Consider the following 18017-nt stretch of genomic DNA (forward strand, 5'->3'; position numbering starts at 1 on the left):
ACGGGAAGCCATGGTAGATATGGTTTAGCTATAAATTCAGTTACGTCAACTGTATGAAACGACACGCAACGTAGGGCCATGTAAAGCAATACAACAAATGCGTGGGACGCAACCCACAGCTTGGTGTACCGTAGCTCATTCAGAAACAGTAATGCGTTGATAATCTTGCTGTGGTGAGAGAGAGAGAGAGAGAGAGAGAGAGAGAGAGAGAGAGAGAGAGAGAGAGAGAGAGAGAGAGAGAGAGAGAGAGAGAGAGAGAGAGAGAGAGAGAGAGAGAGAGAGAGAGAGAGAGAGAGAGAGAGAGAGAGAGAGAGAGAGAAAGGAAGAGACGAAGAGAGCCTTGGTAGTCCATACACAAATCTGATTGTATATTCTCAAGTTTGGTCATGCTTTTGGAAGAGGGTGTTTTAGGTGTGCTAACATTGGGCTCTGTGTTCACCTGTGTGTGTCGGTAGACATACCTGCTGTGACAATTTGATGGGTTGTGATGTTACAAAGAAACACTGAGAAGAGGTTGGTGTTACCATGTGCGTGTGTCTGTCTCTCTACCAACGTGGTATGTGTATTCCTTTTTTGTGAATGGGTGATTTTAGTGTGTGAGTCAGGATGTGTTTGCCCCTAAGAAAGTGTATGCATGCGTTTGTGTGTGCAAGTGTGTGGTGGTGTGTGAGCTTGTGTGTGTGTGTGTGTGCCCCTAGAGGATATGTCTGTGCTCTGTGGTGCAGTGATAACGATAATCAGAGCACGCATGGCCTCTCCCGGATTCATCTCAGGTATTTACTTAACAAATGGCTCGCATCTGCACACACACACACACACACACAAGCACACTGACCCATCCACACAGGCATGCACACGGCCCCCCCCGCCCAATGACACACGCAAACCATTGACTGACAAATCTGTAGGCCAAAAAAGGCATTTCCTCTCGTCTCATCTCTTCCCCATGTCTCTTTTCTCCCTCCTCCCTGACTCTTCTGTCACCTTCTGTCGTAGTTCTCACCCTCCCCCCCGTTCCTCCCTGTCGCTTCCTTCCTCCTCTCCGGTGCATCTTTTCATTTTTACCCATTTTCTCTCTCTCGCTTTCTCTGAGTCATTCTTAATGTTCCCTCTGCCTTCACGCTCCATTCCCTTCACTCACCCCTCCCTCCCTCCCTCCCTCCCTCCCTCCCTCCCTCCCTCCCTCCCTCCCTCCCTCCCTCCCTCCCTCCCTCCCTCCCTCCCTCCCTCCCTCCCTCCCTCCCTTGGGGAGAGCTTCATGTTACTTCAAAACATGAAGTAGTCTTTCCTGGCCTCTTCCAACCCTTCTCTCTTCCCCTTTTGACCCATTGTCCATCCTTTAACCTAGCCCAGACCATCTTTCCAACTCTCTCCCTCCCCAGACCCCTCCCATGGTGTAACAATCTCAGATTAGGTCAGACGAGCCACCAAACCCAGATTACAGGGCGCTATAGGATTAAGCCCTAAAGCCGACCACAGTCCTTGCTGTCACATACATTAAACACTAGTGTGTTTACATGAATGGGACACACTCCAGACACACACACTCTGGACACTGTAGGCGGGACAGATTCTGGATGTTTACTAGACAGGGCTGTAAATTCGGTAGTCTGTCTGATGTTTGACGTACATGAAGTACCACACAAGTTAACTTATCACAAAAACACAGATTTCACTGTTTTGGGCCAGGCACAAAATGACCAGTTAACATTATGGAGGAGGACAGGAGAGAGTGTCATATGGAGAGATCCATATGACACTTCTTCATCTCCCTGTCATCCTTTATCTTTAGGTCTCAATATTCTATGTCTCTCTCACACACACCTCTCCTTCTATACTCCCTCTCTGTCTCCAGTCGTCTTTTTCTCTTTCGATCTCATCCTTCCATCCCTCTTTCTTAAATTGTCTTTGTTCCTGTCTGTCAGCAGGACGATTGGTAGGCAAGGTTACCTGACTGCCGTTGCCACGGTGACCAGGTTTGTCTGTTGTTGGTGTTTTCTCCATCAAATGTTCTTTTCACTCCTCCTTTTATCTCTCCTTTACTGGTTAACAGTCTAATGGACAGGACAGTCGTCTCTGTCAGAGTTTAAAGAGGAAATCCTTCTCTCTGCTGCTAGACATTGAAAGAAACTATTTACATTTAGTCATTTGGCAGACACTCTCACCCAGAGCGACTTACAGTAAGTACAGGGACATTCCCCCGAGGAAAGTAGGGTGAAGTGACGATTCCCTAACCGCTCAGCCATCTGACCCCCTCAGGGTATTTAAATAGTTTATATATAACCCAATTTACAGAGATGACCAGGCGGTAGTGGAACTAGGATAACAAAATTATGGATGAACACATATGCAGCAAGCACATGCCTAAAGTCAGAGGGAGAATAGCACACACACACAAACGCACACACACACACATACATACACAACCCATGAGTACCCATAAATACCTCTGTTGTTCTTTCCAGGGACACATTAGCTGGTCATCCCAGAGTAAAGGTTCTGTAAACACAACTGGTGATAAGGCAAGCTTCCTGGCAGGTGACAGATACAGAAATAAATCTGCAGAGCTGTGGCCTGGCTTCAGAACCTTCTGGATGATAACTGAATTAGGACGGTCATATACTAGAGCCTTCATTTTCTGATGAACTCTCACATGACAATATATGCCTGTCTGCTGAAGGAGATCAAACCAACACTCAATTAGTCATGAAGTTTTGTGGACATCGTCCTGTGAGAGGGAATTGCTGTGAAGTAAGCATCCACAGGCGTACTTCTAATTAATGGAGAATGATGGGACATTCCATGTCAGTGCATATATGTGCAAAGAGTGCTACAGAGTCTGGCTGAATTTCAGCCATCTGTAACATAATTAAACTAGAGATCTATAATATTTGTGTCCAGAGAGACTTATTTTTTTAGCACGGAGTGGTCCAAGGCTGGGCTCGTTAAATAGTCCCAGCTGATAATTATGTTTTGCGACTGGACAGACGGTGCAGCACCCTTACTCACCGGCGCTTTTTTCACTTGCGGAGTAGTGCGGAGCTGAGAAAAACAGTGGCGCGGCAGCTGGCACAGTGGCGGAAGGAGACCATATCCAAATCACTGGGCGGTTCGGCTCTCCGTTTCGCAGGCATCATTTGCGCCACAGAGCAACGCTCGGGACGCCCACATTAGGTATCGCTAGGCTGCTTGTCATTTTTTCATCTTACACAAAAACGGCCCCTCTCATATTAGTTAAGCGAATGCAGCTTTGCAGAGCTGCTCAATGAAACGTTTCCTTTTCAAGTACCCCTCTGTCCGTTCCTCTTATAAATGATTTTTGATTGCCTAATTCGTTAATTGACTTGTTATTTTATAGGCTATAGCCTAAGTTGAGAACAATAGACATTTACTGCGGATAGAGAAACACGGATCTTCTGACTAGACGAGGAACGAAAATTCTCACATTTTCAATCCTCAAAACCAGCTATTCTGGTTGAATCAGACTTGAAACCGTTACATCTGCAGAGACCGGACTGACTGCGCCAAAATGGGGGTAAGAGCCATTTCCCTAATTTAAACGTTAACCTTGGGCGGTAACATGGGCTAAGATACTAAATTCAACAGCCTAGTTGAATAGGCAATATATATTTTTGTAGCGTAAAGGGTTAACATTTATAGAGGAAATACCTTGACAAAATTACATTGACCACTATACTTCCATGGCTCGTTAAGCTATAGCAAATTGATGTGGCATGCATGCCTTCTATCTCTGCTTTTGATACACTGCAAGTGAATTGCCCCATTGTCTGTTTGTCCACTTGTCATTATTTGAATACATGTGTGTAAGAGAACATTGTAGAATCTATGATTATACTGCGTCTTCCAAATGTGTTTGTCAACTGATTCTCTCCTCATCCACACTCCCTCCAGCCGGTGCGCATAATGCAGTTACCGGGAGAGGAGAATTTGGCATTTCATTCCCCTTCCCAAACAGAAATTAATACAGACAAACAGCTGCACCGAGGGCTATCCTGTTGTGACGATTAGGGTACGTGCTGGTGAAACGGCAAAGGCGCACAATCGGCTCCTTGTGCCAAACGGAGATCAAGCGGGTTCCCACCCAAATCCACTGCACTGCTATACTCCGATTTTCTCCAATCTCCATCTGAAAAGCATATCCAAATACAAATGACATGAAGACTATAACGAAATAAGGAATGGATGTTTATGGATATTTAAGCTTCTAAGTGCTCGGGATAACAACGAATTGGAGGAGTGCGGACAGCCGTCTCTTTCCTCTCAATCAGCATATATCAGCTTCTGTTTAATTGTCTCAATTATAATTGGCCTACTGCTCTGGATGAGACACCCTATTGTTTCAGATTTTTACCCGGTTCATTAGGAAGTATAATATTCGTTTTGGTCTTTTGAGTTGATTAGGATGCGACGGGGACAAACCCAGAAGGGTGGGGAATTACATCAGTGTAGGATAATGGAATCAGTCAACCAGTTGTTTTTCTCATTTTGTAAAGTCATCCCTTTATTTGACCCTACACACATACTTTGTTAGGCTTTGCTAATGCGGATGTGTGTGAGGGAGGGATGAGGGGAGACTGAGTTTAGTTACCAATCTGAACAGACAACTGCGTCAAAATGGTTGCGCTGCTCCTTGTCGGTCTGAAAGGTTGTCATAATTTACCGTGCAAAACTGAATTGAATAAAAAACTGTTCAAAGCAACTGTTGGTTTTCACTATAGTTTGATTAAATCCTGCCAAAACGGTCGATTTCTACTAGTCACAAAAGGACAAAACATTTCCAATCGCTAACCCTTCGTCGGACCACTGATGTAATAGTACAGAGTGCCGATGAACCGCGGCCCTTGTCTACACTGACCTCATCTGGGTCGACAGTTGATCTCACGCGATCAGAATTAGAGGAGTACTCGAAAGGATGTCGGTTATTCGGACCGCCGGAGGGAACTTGTGCAAGGTTCCACAGAGCCTACTGTGTCAAAGCACTCACTGTCCAACGCGTGTGGAAACTCCCGTATTCAGGCTGTGATTCGTTGACATTTGAGGGGCGGAAAGGAGGGAGCGGGGTGGTTAGATGGCAAGACATTAAGGCCAAACGAACCTCCATGTCAATCAATAGTAGTCTGACCTGGGAGGAACCAGTTGATGGCAGCAGCGAAGATGACTCGAAGGTCAGCCGGTCGGTGGGACATTGACTACACCTCACAGTGCAGACAAGGTGATACACACAGAGTGGAGTGAGAGAATGAAGGAAAAATGGAGGAAGGAAGTATGGATAGACAGTGGGTGGGGGGAAGCCTGTGGAGGAGGTCTCTATGGGGAGTCACCTTGAGAAGGATGAGAGGCTGAAGGATGGAAAGGACTCGCAGGTGCCATGATAGGGGTGATGGCTGGGGTGGAAGACTGACCCTGAAGGAGGGACATAGAGAGAGAAACTAGCAATGGTTAGATGAAGGCATTTCCTGTTTCCTCTGTGGATAATGCCCTTGGTGTAGAAGGAGAACCTACCAATCACAGTTCACTCAGAGGAAGAATATCACGAAATGAGGGCTGTTAGAAAAATGTTCAGAAAGAGAGTGTTAAAGACCCAAATGTCCTAAAGGTTTGCAAATCCACTGTTGAGCTTTCTGATCATGTTTAGGAGCTGGTCATTGGCTGGTGCTGTGAATGTGAGGATTGTGATTGGGTAGCTCCATCAGTGAGTCAACCTTGGCGATGGAGCAGTTGCGTAATTAGCTCCTGTCGATAAGTCATCCACGTCGATACGACTGCCTGCGCAGCCACTGTCTAGTTTCCATGAGGCTGTGTGTGTGAGATCCATACTAGTGCGTGTGTGTGAGACATCTATACTACAGATTGTGTGTGTGCAATATTTCAGTGTGTGTTTGTGAACAATCTATATTACTGTATGTGCGACCTATATACTACAGTGTGTATGTGCTGTCTCATTGTGTGTTAGTATGCATGATACATGTTCCTGTGTGTGCGCGTAAATGTGTGTTTGATCCATATTCAGGCTCTAACCTCAGTAATGAGGGTCATATAATATGCTCCAGTAGTGTTCAGGCACAGACACAGTTCATTTCCTGCTAAGTATTCTATGACATCATTTCCTCTAAGGGGTACCAGGCCAATCAAGTGTGAAGTTTAATAGGGCTGTGGTCAGAGATCCTTTAACCAACGGAAATTCAACTGAATAAAAAAATAGCACAGGGCTGGTAGTGTGAAAGATATATATTCTGTATCATGTTATGGAAAAGGAAATAAAAAATGTACTTTTGTTTGTGTTCAAAAGAAGACAGAATACAATTCACCCATAGAGGGTTCAGGATAAAATATCTGGATTGCTCATTCTATACACGCAATCATTCTAATGGTCCAGGGTTTACAGCATTCAAAGTCTATCTGTCCAGACCACCCACACTCAAGCATCACACTAATATGACTGATGTTAGGATACCATGGATGAACAGATGAGAGAAGTGAATAAGAAACAGATAGGCTTGAGGGTGGGAGGGGGGTGTAAACAAAGGGAGGAGGGATGGGGGAATAGGTTGAGGAGTGGATGATGTGGGGGAGGGATGGAGATGGAGAGTGGAGTGGTGGGACTGGCCAGCGTGCGTCAGTGTTTTCTGGGTCGATCAGCTGAACTTTGTGTGCTTGTGTGTGTGTATGGTGACACAGAGTGTGGTAAGAACCATTGGACCATTATCGTCTGTGACATCCATGTGGGCTGAATATCCTACGCAGCCAGTTGAAATTCTACTACTATGGATGTGTGTGTGTGTGTGTGTGTGTGTGGGGGGGGGGGGGGATTAGGATCCTAGCACAGATCCAGGGCATAGCAGAACAAAAACACTATGGACATGGTCTTTAACCATGTTTGAATCAAAGGCATCTGTGGTCTGTCCTGTTGCTGGCTATGCCCACTGGTGGACTGAACATCTGGAACCATCTTTGAAGTCCTAAGGTGGTCTGTGTGTATGTGTGTGTGCGTTTGAGGCACACAATAATCCACTGAACAGATGGATACATTATTGATTGCATGAATGATTGCATGAATAACTGAATTCATGTTTTGATTTTATGAGTAGGCAACTAAGTTAGCGAATATATAACATGTGAATCATAATTTGAGGTGTGTTGTTTTGTACATCAAGATGATTGACATGTTCAAGAGTGCTTGAGTCATCCCTCCGTTTGCAGTCCTGCGATTTAATATGAAAGTGAAGGAGAGAGAGGAGTACCAGGATTATGGATGCAGGATATGTATGAGAAAGAGTGATAGATTAGGAGTGGGATGAGACAGGGGAGACGAGATTGAGGATAAGTAACAGAAAGAGACAGGAGGGTGGGGGCGGGGGAGACTAGAGACGACGAGAGAGGAAAGGAAGGCAAAGGAGAGGGATTAGTATCGTTCATTGGGTTAATCCCACATAGTAGTAAACACTGGTTATCCCTTCCTCTGTTCAGGACTTTTCCTCTGCCCTGCCCAGGGCACCCCACAACAGATGGCACACACATAAACACACTCACTGGATTCTAGCGTTATATTGACATGCTGTAACATCAGCATCGGTATATCATCAACATCCAGGAAACTAGAACGTTTTCTCATAGTGTGTGACATTCCCTTCCTACCACAGAAACCATTCTGCCAAACGACATCCTGTTTACCAATTCCTCCGACCCATATGCTGTCTGACAGTCTAAGAACCATGAGGTCCCCACAGTTTCCTCCTCCCTGAGGGCGCCAGCAAGGGGGCTAGTAAACTGAGGGCTCGGAAGCTGACATTTTGGTTCTTATATGTGTAGGCCCTGGGGGGGATCTTCCTGGTTGGTTGTGGTGCATGCTGGGAAACAGAAGGGGGCTCCGTAGAAAGATGAGGCCTCTCCACAGACTCATATGTAGGGCAAAGGATATCCCAGGCTGCACGTCACATTTAGCATCAGACGACATAGTTTAGTTGGCAGTCTGTAATATGAACTGGTGTTGAGATTTAACCCTAACCCTGTCTCAAAAGCTCTAAAACTAAACATCCTTGCTGCAACCAGTATAAAGAATACTGTATATAAGCCATCTGCATGTGTGCATGTAGATGTTATACAGCCTTGTTGTCTGAAGGTGCCATGGTGCTGGTATGTGTGGACCAGGAGCCTCTCTGTCTGGGGTTTGGGCCCACAGGGGTTCTTTTAATACAGAAGTCAATGTGAGACCTAGTGTCTCTGCTACTACAAAGGTCTCGTTTCATAACAAGGCCTGTATAGTTCACGACAGACATAGATAGAGAGAGAGAGAGAGAGAGAGAGAGAGAGAGAGAGAGAGAGAGAGAGAGAGAGAAGAGAGAGGAGAGAGAGAGAGAGAGAGAGGGAGAGGTAGAGGGAGAGAGAGAGAGAGAGAGAGAGAGAGAGAGAGAGAGAGATAGGGAGAGGGAGAGAGGTAGAGGGAGAGGGAGAGGGAGAGGGAGAGGGAGAGGGAGAGAGGGACAATGTAAGATTTTATAAAAATGAGATTGATATGAAATCAAAGGAGCAATGAAGTGGGATCTTTCTTTTCTCCCATGCTCTGTGAACACACTGTACAGCATTGTACAGCAGAAGAGATGTTCTACTAGCACTGCTATGTCAAACAATGATTCCTTTTATAAAACAAATGTAAAGAAATACACCAGAGAAAAATACACCAGAGAAATAGAAGGCACATTCTATTCTTTTGAAAGGGCATGATAGTGAACATTTACATCCAAAGGAACTTTATTTGCTCATTTTACGTTACTGTAGCTAATGTACAGTACGTTTCTGTCCTGAGGAAAACTGCAAGCTTTTATGGCAAGTGACACTGTAAGCTTTTTGTGTGGTGACTTGTATTTTTCTAATGAAGGATAGTTCATTTTTGCATGGACTGTGTCAGGGAAAATTCTAAATTTTTTGATGGTCAGTTTTGATCCATTTGCAACCAGCCTTTCTGACAATATAAAGTTGCTTCCATGATTAACTAGTTCTCCTGAAATCATCCATCAAGTTCTGCTGACTCATCGTGGCCTTTCCTGCCATGCATTTAATGAAAAGAAACAGCTAAATCTGTGCAAAGCTAGACCTGATCAAGCACCAGTGCTAACAACTTCCTGTGTGTGTTGCAGTATGGACGGTCGGACAGCTACCGCGTGGCGACCACGCAGGATAAGGATGAAAAGGAGTCCCCCAAGAAGAAGGCAGCCAAGGATATGGATGACCTGAAGAAGGAAGTCCCCTTGGTATGTACCGCATCCACATCACTTCCTACTTCCTGTTATCCCACTTCCCACATCCTGGGACCTCACTTCCAAATGTGTAGAGAGTGTACATTGGAGCAGTTGAATATAGACTGAACGTTGTTTGGGACAAACAATAAAAGGCTGCTGTGAGTTATGTAATATTGGGGACATACACATTGTATTACGGCCCATAATTGATTTATGTCAGAGGAGAGGCTTTTGGTGCACTCTTTTCCTAGAGATCTCTTGCATTGGGCTGCAACTTAATCTCCTTGTTATTGTTGTGAGGAGGAGGACCATGTTGTTTGGATACTAAGACAATAGTCGGAGGTTAGTGTAATGACCTGACAGAATAATCCAATCTGGTTTCAGTTGGGATTAGACGGGTAAAGGGCCAGGTTTGTGGAACTTGGATACAGCAGACTTTACAATTGATCATGTTTACAGTGGCCCAGGCATGGTTCAAGTATTATTTGCAAATACTATCAAACACCAGGGGTGCACTTGATTTAGTCCAGCCAGTTCAATGAGTGCAGCACCCTCAGGTACATCAAAGAGTTTAATGTAGCTTTTCCACAAAACGAATGAAGTAAGATAGATGTACTGTTTTCAACCTTTTCATTTTCTCTTTCAGACGGAACACAAGATGTCAGTTGAGGAAGTGTGCAGGAAGTTTGCAACTGACATCGTCCAGGTGAGTGGTTCTTCTTCAGTCCTGTTGGCCATTTGTGAACCCCTGAGAGCAGAAACCTTGAGAGACAATCTCCTCACAAGCCCCACCACCCCAACAAACACACCCTTTCTCCCCCTCTTACTCTCCCTCCCCCAGGGCTTGACCAATGCTAAGGCTGCAGAGTATCTGGCTCGCGACGGGCCCAACGCCCTGACCCCGCCCCCCACCACCCCGGAGTGGGTGAAGTTTTGCCGCCAGCTCTTCGGAGGGTTCTCCATCCTGCTGTGGACCGGTGCCATCCTCTGCTTCCTGGCCTACGCCATCCAGGCCGCCACGGAGGATGAGCCTGCAGGAGACAATGTGAGCGTGACGGGCAGGGACCAACACAGCCTGGCAGTGGGGGTGTAGGTTGAGTGATGGAGAAGAGTATCCTTCGGAAATGAATAATTACCGACTCTATTTCTTGCTCTCTCTCCAGTTGTACCTGGGTATCGTGCTGTCCGCCGTGGTCATCATCACCGGCTGCTTCTCCTACTTCCAGGAGGCTAAGAGCTCCAAGATCATGGAGTCCTTCAAGAATATGGTGCCTCAGGTAAACACACACAATTGGTCAATCATGGTCGTCTCATGTTGTCCATGAGTATACATGAGTGACCGTGTGGTCGTGAGCGGTCCGTGGTTGACTGTTTGGTCATCAGTGGTCCCTGGTTGACCATGTCGGTCTTCCCACAGCAAGCCCTGGTGATCCGCGAGGGGGAGAAAATGCAGATCAACGCTGAGGAGGTGGTGGCTGGAGACCTGGTGGAGGTGAAGGGCGGAGACCGGATCCCTGCTGACCTCAGGATCACCTCCTCCCACGGCTGCAAGGTATGCACACATACTACATGTTCACACCCACACATGCACGCACGCCCAAGATTAGGAGTCCAGGACCAGACACATACACATTCACACACACTGGATTTTTTTTTCTTCTCATGAGGGTTACCTTCTCCTCAGGTGGACAACTCCTCTCTGACTGGTGAATCAGAGCCCCAGACCCGGTCACCTGACTGTACCCATGACAACCCCCTGGAGACCCGCAACATCGCTTTCTTCTCCACCAACTGTGTTGAAGGTGGGGCTGCCTTGGAAACGTCATCCTGTTCTCTTTATTCTATCTAATGGCTATCCAACATCACAAGTGTTTTCTTTCCTTCCTCTCTTGTTTTTGCTCACTCTCCTCATCCTCTCTCTCTCTCTCTCTCTCTCTCTCTCTCTCTCTCTCTCTCTCTCTCTCTCTCTCTCTCTCTCTCTCTCTCTCTCCCTCCCTCTCTCCCTCTCTTTCCCTCTCTCTCCCTCTCTTACTTTGTCTTTATGCTCCCCTAACATATTGACAGTGCTTCCATGGCAACAAATCACTTGCCATTATGAAAGCACTTAAACCCACCACATAGATCTCCCGCTTCTGTTCTTGTTTTTCCCCTCTGTCTCATTCTCTCTTTCTCTCTCTCTCTCTCTCTCTCTCTGTTTTTCTCTCTCTCTCCTCCGGACCACTTTATTAGTCAGTGTATATTAGCCTCTGGTCAACAATAGTCTAGTCCTCGTCTCTGCCCATAGTTCATCAGCATCCCACGGACACTCCAAGCCTCCAACCCCCTCGCCTGACCCCTAGTCTTCTCTCTGTCCCTCACAGTGGTGCATGTCACCCTCTTGTGGCCAGATACATGAACTGCGTCCACCCACTGCAGTAAGGCAGCTGGGCGGACTAACAATGTCATCATAAACCCAAACAAAACAATATCGACATCGTTAGTCAAGGTCGCCATTATCATCAAAGACCACACACCACGACTACTATCTACCCCGCCGGGGCTGAGTTCAGAAGGGAAATGATGTTGTGGTTAAACAGAGGAGAGGAGTCTGCTGTCTCTAGTATACTGAGCATACTGTCTCTATCTGCCTCCTCTCCCTCCCTCTCTCCCTCCCTCTCTCCCTCCATCCCAGGCACGGCACGTGGCATCGTGGTGTGCACCGGCGATCGCACCGTCATGGGCCGAATCGCCACCCTGACCTCCGGCCTGGAGTCGGGCAAGACGCCCATCGCCAAGGAGATTGAGCACTTCATCCACCTGATCACGGGCGTGGCCGTGTTCCTGGGCTTGTCGTTCTTCGTCCTGTCCATCGTCCTCGGATACAGCTGGCTGGAGGCCGTCATCTTCCTCATCGGCATCATCGTCGCTAATGTGCCAGAGGGGCTGCTGGCTACCGTCACTGTGAGTTTCGGCGTGTGTGTGTGTGCACACGGGGTGTGTGCGTGAGGAGCAGGTGTATAGCGGTGAGGGGTGACTGGGAATTAAATGATGGGGATGGTTTTTGTTTTGTGTGCGTCTGAAGTGTGTTTGTGCGTGTGTGTGCGACTGAGCGTGCATCTGTGTGTGAGTGTATGAGGGATAGAGAGAGAGCGGGCGATGTAGCCAGGGAACAATCTGTGTGGTAAATGGATGTCTGCGTGGGTGTTTTTCCTACTAACCTTATCTGTATCTCTATTGACCTCTGTATCTTGTTGTGTTAGTGTCTGTTGCTGTACCATTGTGTTAGTGTGTACCATTGCCTATGTGTGTTTGTGTGACTTTGTGTCTCCGTGACTCTGTTTTTATGCACCCTGTGTTTGTGCAAGTCCTTGTGTTGGTGTATGTTGATATATTATCTCATGGTATCGTTCTGTATTGTGTCTAGTGATCCCTCTGTCAATATCTCTGTCACTCTTTGTCTATGGTGATGGTGTTGTACTGTGTCTCCTTCTCCTTTCCCTCCCTCCATCTTTCTCACCTACAATAAGCCTGTTTGTGTGTACCTATATCTCTCCTCTTCTTTCCTTTCTGTGTCCTCTTTTTTTTCAGGCTTACACTCGCCTGGGTCATTCAGTGATACCATTGGTCAGTTGTCTCCCATGACAACTGCTAGCTAACCTATGGAATGCTAGGCTCTGCCTCTGTCTTGCTTGGCTCATGGTTCCTGCCATGGTGGAGCATGATGTACACTGTGGCTGGGCTTCAAATGCTTCACACTTTCCTTCTGCTTCTTTCTGTCTTTCTGTCTCTGTCTCATTATTTCTCTCTCTTTGTTCTCTCTTTCTCTCCGTATTATTCTTTCTGTCTTTATCTTGCTCTCTCTCTCTCTCTCTCTCTCTCTCTCTCTCTCTCTCTCTCTCTCTCTCTCTCTCTCTCTCTCTCTCTCTCTCTCTCTCTCTCTCTCTCTTCTCTCTCTCTCTCTCTCTCTCTCTCTCTGCATCTGGGCTGTGACAACTAACTCTTACAGTAATACCGGTTCATAGTGCATTTTGCTGTATTGAGTAGTAGGAGGTGGGTGTGTTTGTTTGGTGATGAAGGTGTGCACAACTCCAGGCTACCGGGTGCCAGGTTTATTCTATAGCTTATGATACATTGAATGATAGATGAAAGAAGTCTATTAGTCAGAGGGTGCTGGGGTTTATAGCTGTACTACCTGGATTTGTGCACACAATATAGATTGCAACTAGCTGAAATTAATATTCTCTCTCTCTCTCTCTCTCTCTCTCTCTCTCTCTCTCTCTCTCTCTCTCTCTCTCTCTCACACACACACACACACTCTCCTCTCACCTACCTCTTTATTTCTAAATACCACACTTGCCTTCCTTCTTTCTACGCTCTCCCCTTGTTGTCTGTCTTTATTTCTCTCCCCCTTCCTGTCTCTCCCCCCTCTCCCCCATACCCTCTCCCCTCCCCCAGGTGTGTCTGACCCTGACCGCCAAGCGCATGGCTCGTAAGAACTGCCTGGTGAAGAACCTGGAAGCGGTGGAGACGCTGGGCTCCACCTCCACCATCTGCTCCGACAAGACAGGCACCCTGACCCAGAACAGGATGACCGTGGCCCACATGTGGTTCGACAACCAGATCCACGAGGCCGACACCACCGAGGACCAGTCAGGTCGGCACCAGAACACATCCTGTCACGGTCGCTTTTCTCCCCCGACTTCCCATCTTACCCTCTCTCCTTCTCCCTCTCTCTCTCTCTCTCTCTCTCTCTCTCTCTCTCTCTCTCTCTCTCTCTCTCTCTCTCTCTCTCTCTTTCTCTCTCTCTCTCTCTCTCTCTCTCTCTCTCTCTCTCTCTTTCTCTCTCTCTCTCCGTCCAGGGGCCTCCTTCGACAAGAGCTCCGTGACGTGGGTGTCACTGGCGCGCGTGGCGTCCCTGTGCAACCGCGCCGTGTTCAAGGCCGCTCAGGACCAGCTGCCCATCCTCAAGCGGGACGTGGCGGGCGACGCCTCCGAGTCGGCCCTTCTCAAGTGCATCGAGCTGTCCTGCGGCTCCGTGAAGGCCATGAGGGAGAAGAACAAGAAGGTGGCCGAGATCCCCTTCAACTCCACCAACAAGTACCAGGTCAGTGTGCACGACACGCACACATCAAATGTCCGACCACACGCACACACACCGTAAGTACGTTTAACACACACACAGACAATGACACGCCTGCCCCCCCCATCCCCCCCCCCCACAGCTGTCTGTGCACGAGACGGAGGACGAGAACGACAACCGCTACCTGCTGGTGATGAAGGGCGCCCCGGAGAGGATACTGGACCGCTGCTCCACCATCATGATCCAGGGCAAGGAGCAGGTCACTTTCCCAGCATAGTTATTATTGAACTCTCCAGTTTTTTTTATCTGAGTTTTAAATGTATGTCCCGATATGTTCATTGATTGTATAAACACAATAGTGTAACAATAGCAGACCTAGTAAAGATGAGGTGATGGTCTTGACATAGAGAGCAGGAGAGAAAAGGGAGAGGTGGAGGCAATTCAAGTTATGCAAATGCAGAAGAGGAGTTGTGGGTTTGCCAAACGACCAACATGGTTGAGCTTTGAGGATGGTATGCTGGCAGACCTATAGGGGCAGGGTGCTAGGGGTCACATCATGCAGCTGGTTGACTTTTGACAGATAGAGAGCACCAAACAAGCACGCACACTTAGATACAGCACCATATGTACTGTATGTAAATAGAACAACAGGATAGCTAGATGAATAGATAAATTAATAGATAAATATCTGCAGTTGCTTGGCTAGAGACCTGCTCTCCCACTGGTGTTTCTTCAAAGGGAACTTCTGCATGCTGCATGGAATTCTGGGTAGGTCCACTTCCTCTTTCCTGTGCTAAAAGTGCCATGGCAACGAGATGTGACTTTGAGGCTTGCAACAAGTTATGCAGCATAGACAATCAGTATATATTATTAACTATGGCTGTTCATTGAGCTGGAAAGGGACATTGAGTTATTAATTGTGAATGTATGTTTTTTATTTTAACTTTGTTATCATTTGATTTCATCTTCAAACTGCTTTCAAAAAGTTTTTGTTCCGGTAGTTTAATTTAAGGTAATGTATTTTCATATGGTTTGTTGCTTCTTTCTCTATTACTCTTTGGTGTGCTGCCAAAACCATAAAAATATCTTAATATATTCCATGAGATTAAGACAATCATAAAGATTAATTAAGCACCAGTCAACTATTTACAAATACCTGAGGTAGGCTACGCTTGATTAAGATCATACAACTCAACAAACTCAAAAGTACAGTCCCAAAGGTGCTAAGGGTAGATCAAATCAGAAACATCCCAAACACAGTGCTTACAAGTGTTTGATATGTGTATCTGACCAGGTAGAGCAGTTTCAGACTCCAGGCGGGTTACGTTCACGCTCCCTCCAAGAGTTGGTGTTGGATTTTTATCCAACCCCTCCTTTCTCTCTCCTCCTTCCAAATGCCCAAAATACAAACCGTAGAGCTTGTGGGCGATAAAATGCCTGTCAGGATCCGGCCTTCACCTTCCCTCCCTTCGTTGCTGCTCCTGCTCTTTGCTTCTCTCCCTCTGTCATCTCACTTCTTCTGTGCTTTTTTTAATCACAGAGCCAGACGTGCCTTCATTGTTTTTGTTTTTTTAGCTTGTTCATTTTCACATTTTGTTTATGCCAGAGTAAAGGTGGATGGGGGGGAAAAAACAAGAACAAAAAAACGGTTTGCCACCACTGATGATGTATGTTAATGCTTAAAACACTGGAAACATGGAAATTCCTTTTTCTTTTTTTAACAGATCTTTCATTTGAATGCTTTTTTGGGAAACTCACTTTAAAGATCATTGTCTTGTCCAATAAAATGTCAACCAAAGACCTCCAATGACTCCATTCATACTCTCAACCTCTCTTCTCTGCTTATCTGTAGTCAACATACACCCAAACGCGATTCATAATGACTTAAGCCCAGATATTTTGAAATAAGCAACCAACTAATAACCTACAGTCGTTGCTTTGGATAAAATACCATGTGGGTAAGTTGACATATCCTTCTTTTGGGAGAAGCCCACTGGTGGACCCTCACCCCTCAATGTGAGCACAAGATGTGGCCCTTACCAACATGTCTCGCTCAATAGAGCTTATTCTATGGTCTTCATGCAGAAGCACAAGTCTATCTTTGGCTAACCTGTTAGCGATTGTGTGTAATTAAAACCTATCACTCCCCCATCCACCCACTCCTCTTTTATCAGCCACGCGAGTGTGAAAGCCCAAGTCCCGAAGATGTCACGCAGCATTAACATTCAGAATTAACCGCGTGGCAGCAGCGGGGCCGCCGTTGACAAGACGCGTCGTGAGAGGAGATCGCCCCATGCCAGGCAAAGTTACATTAAACTGTGGTGACGGCCAGTAACTTACAGAAAATGATGAAACGCTAGCACTAATCAGCACACAACGATTAAAGAGGCTATTTACAAACTAACAGACATTAGCCCGGCGTCGGAACTCTTACTGTTACATGAGTGACAGATACACACATAGACAGGAGAAATATGGGGATTGATTGATTGATTCAATATCCAAGTACACATCATGCACATAATACAAATACTTGAAATTCAATAACAAGAGTCACATCTTATTACATGATATACAGTTTAAATTGGATTGGATGTTTTTGGATGAAAGAGTAGAGTAAGACTGCCCTCTGTTGGTTTTACTAGTCACAGTGGGTTATCATCAGGTCAGGCAACTGTCCTGTTCTTACATTTGTTGAAATCCACCCCTACCCAAGCCTGACTTTGCCAGATGGTTTGTTACACATAACCATCTGGGAAGTCGTCCTTGGAAATTGTTTGGAAAAAGGCAGGCACATATAAAAAAATTATTGGCAGGTGAATGGTGAACCGTCACAGGCTAACTTCAACAACACTCTTAGCTGTCAGTAGTTCCTCATAGGACACTGATTCTTCCAAACCACAAATGACAAAGAAGCTTGGAAAGATGGATTTTCATGTGGTCTTGATCTTGTGAACCCAACTGTCTCCCTTCCACTTATCTTAAAACTCTGGATATCTTCAAACAGTGTATTATATATGCATATGTATATACTGTATACGTAAATATGTATTTTTACCAGTTATTGACATGCGTAAATGTAAGCCTTAAAGCCACACATTGGTTATAGAGCTAGTCATGCCAATAAACAAAAATCATGGCCAGGGATGAATTTCCAGACTACATTTTAAGCCCATAGATTCCATGTACATATCTTGACAGATAGTTAAACTGAGTATATTCATCTGTGAGTCAGGCTGGTGTCAAGCTGACAGGAGTTCGGGTGTAATCACAGTTTCTGAGACTTTCGCTCTCACAAATCCAGGTGGATTAGTTTTCCTGCGAGAAAGAACCTAGCGTGAGGCTTTGAAGATAATTGTCACATTTTCACACACACACACACACACACACACACACACACACACACACACACACACACACACGCACACACACACACACACACACACACACACACACACACACACACACACACACACACACACACACACACGCACACACACACACACATACACTCACACACACCACATGATATGCTAATCAAAGTATTTGATACATGGTGCGGTTGTGCCAACATCCAGTACGCTGGCCTTTGTAGATTTGAGAGCATTGGTAGCAACTCTACTAAGGAAGCAAAAAAGAATGCCAACACCCCCACTGGTGCCCTCTGCGAGGACCCAACCTTCCTTCTTTTCTAGCACATT

The 18017-nt window shown here is 46.2% G+C and overlaps 1 protein-coding gene across 1 annotated transcript; it reads left to right on the forward strand.

Annotated features, from left to right (window-relative positions):
* The first annotated feature begins 3070 nt into the window (after nucleotides 1-3070).
* LOC134040608 (sodium/potassium-transporting ATPase subunit alpha-3-like) lies at nucleotides 3071-16118 on the forward strand. Its single transcript, XM_062486587.1, has 11 exons — nucleotides 3071-3535; nucleotides 9156-9269; nucleotides 9904-9963; nucleotides 10099-10302; nucleotides 10421-10534; nucleotides 10675-10809; nucleotides 10942-11059; nucleotides 11929-12197; nucleotides 13692-13890; nucleotides 14096-14340; nucleotides 14459-16118. The coding sequence occupies exons 1-11, from the start codon at nucleotides 3530-3532 to the stop codon at nucleotides 14591-14593; spliced, it is 1599 nt and encodes a 532-aa protein (XP_062342571.1). The 5' UTR covers nucleotides 3071-3529; the 3' UTR covers nucleotides 14594-16118.
* The last annotated feature ends 1899 nt before the right edge of the window (nucleotides 16119-18017 follow it).

The sequence above is a fragment of the Osmerus eperlanus genome, chromosome 20, assembly GCF_963692335.1.
Source record: "Osmerus eperlanus chromosome 20, fOsmEpe2.1, whole genome shotgun sequence".
NCBI classification, from domain to species: Eukaryota; Metazoa; Chordata; class Actinopteri; order Osmeriformes; family Osmeridae; genus Osmerus; species Osmerus eperlanus.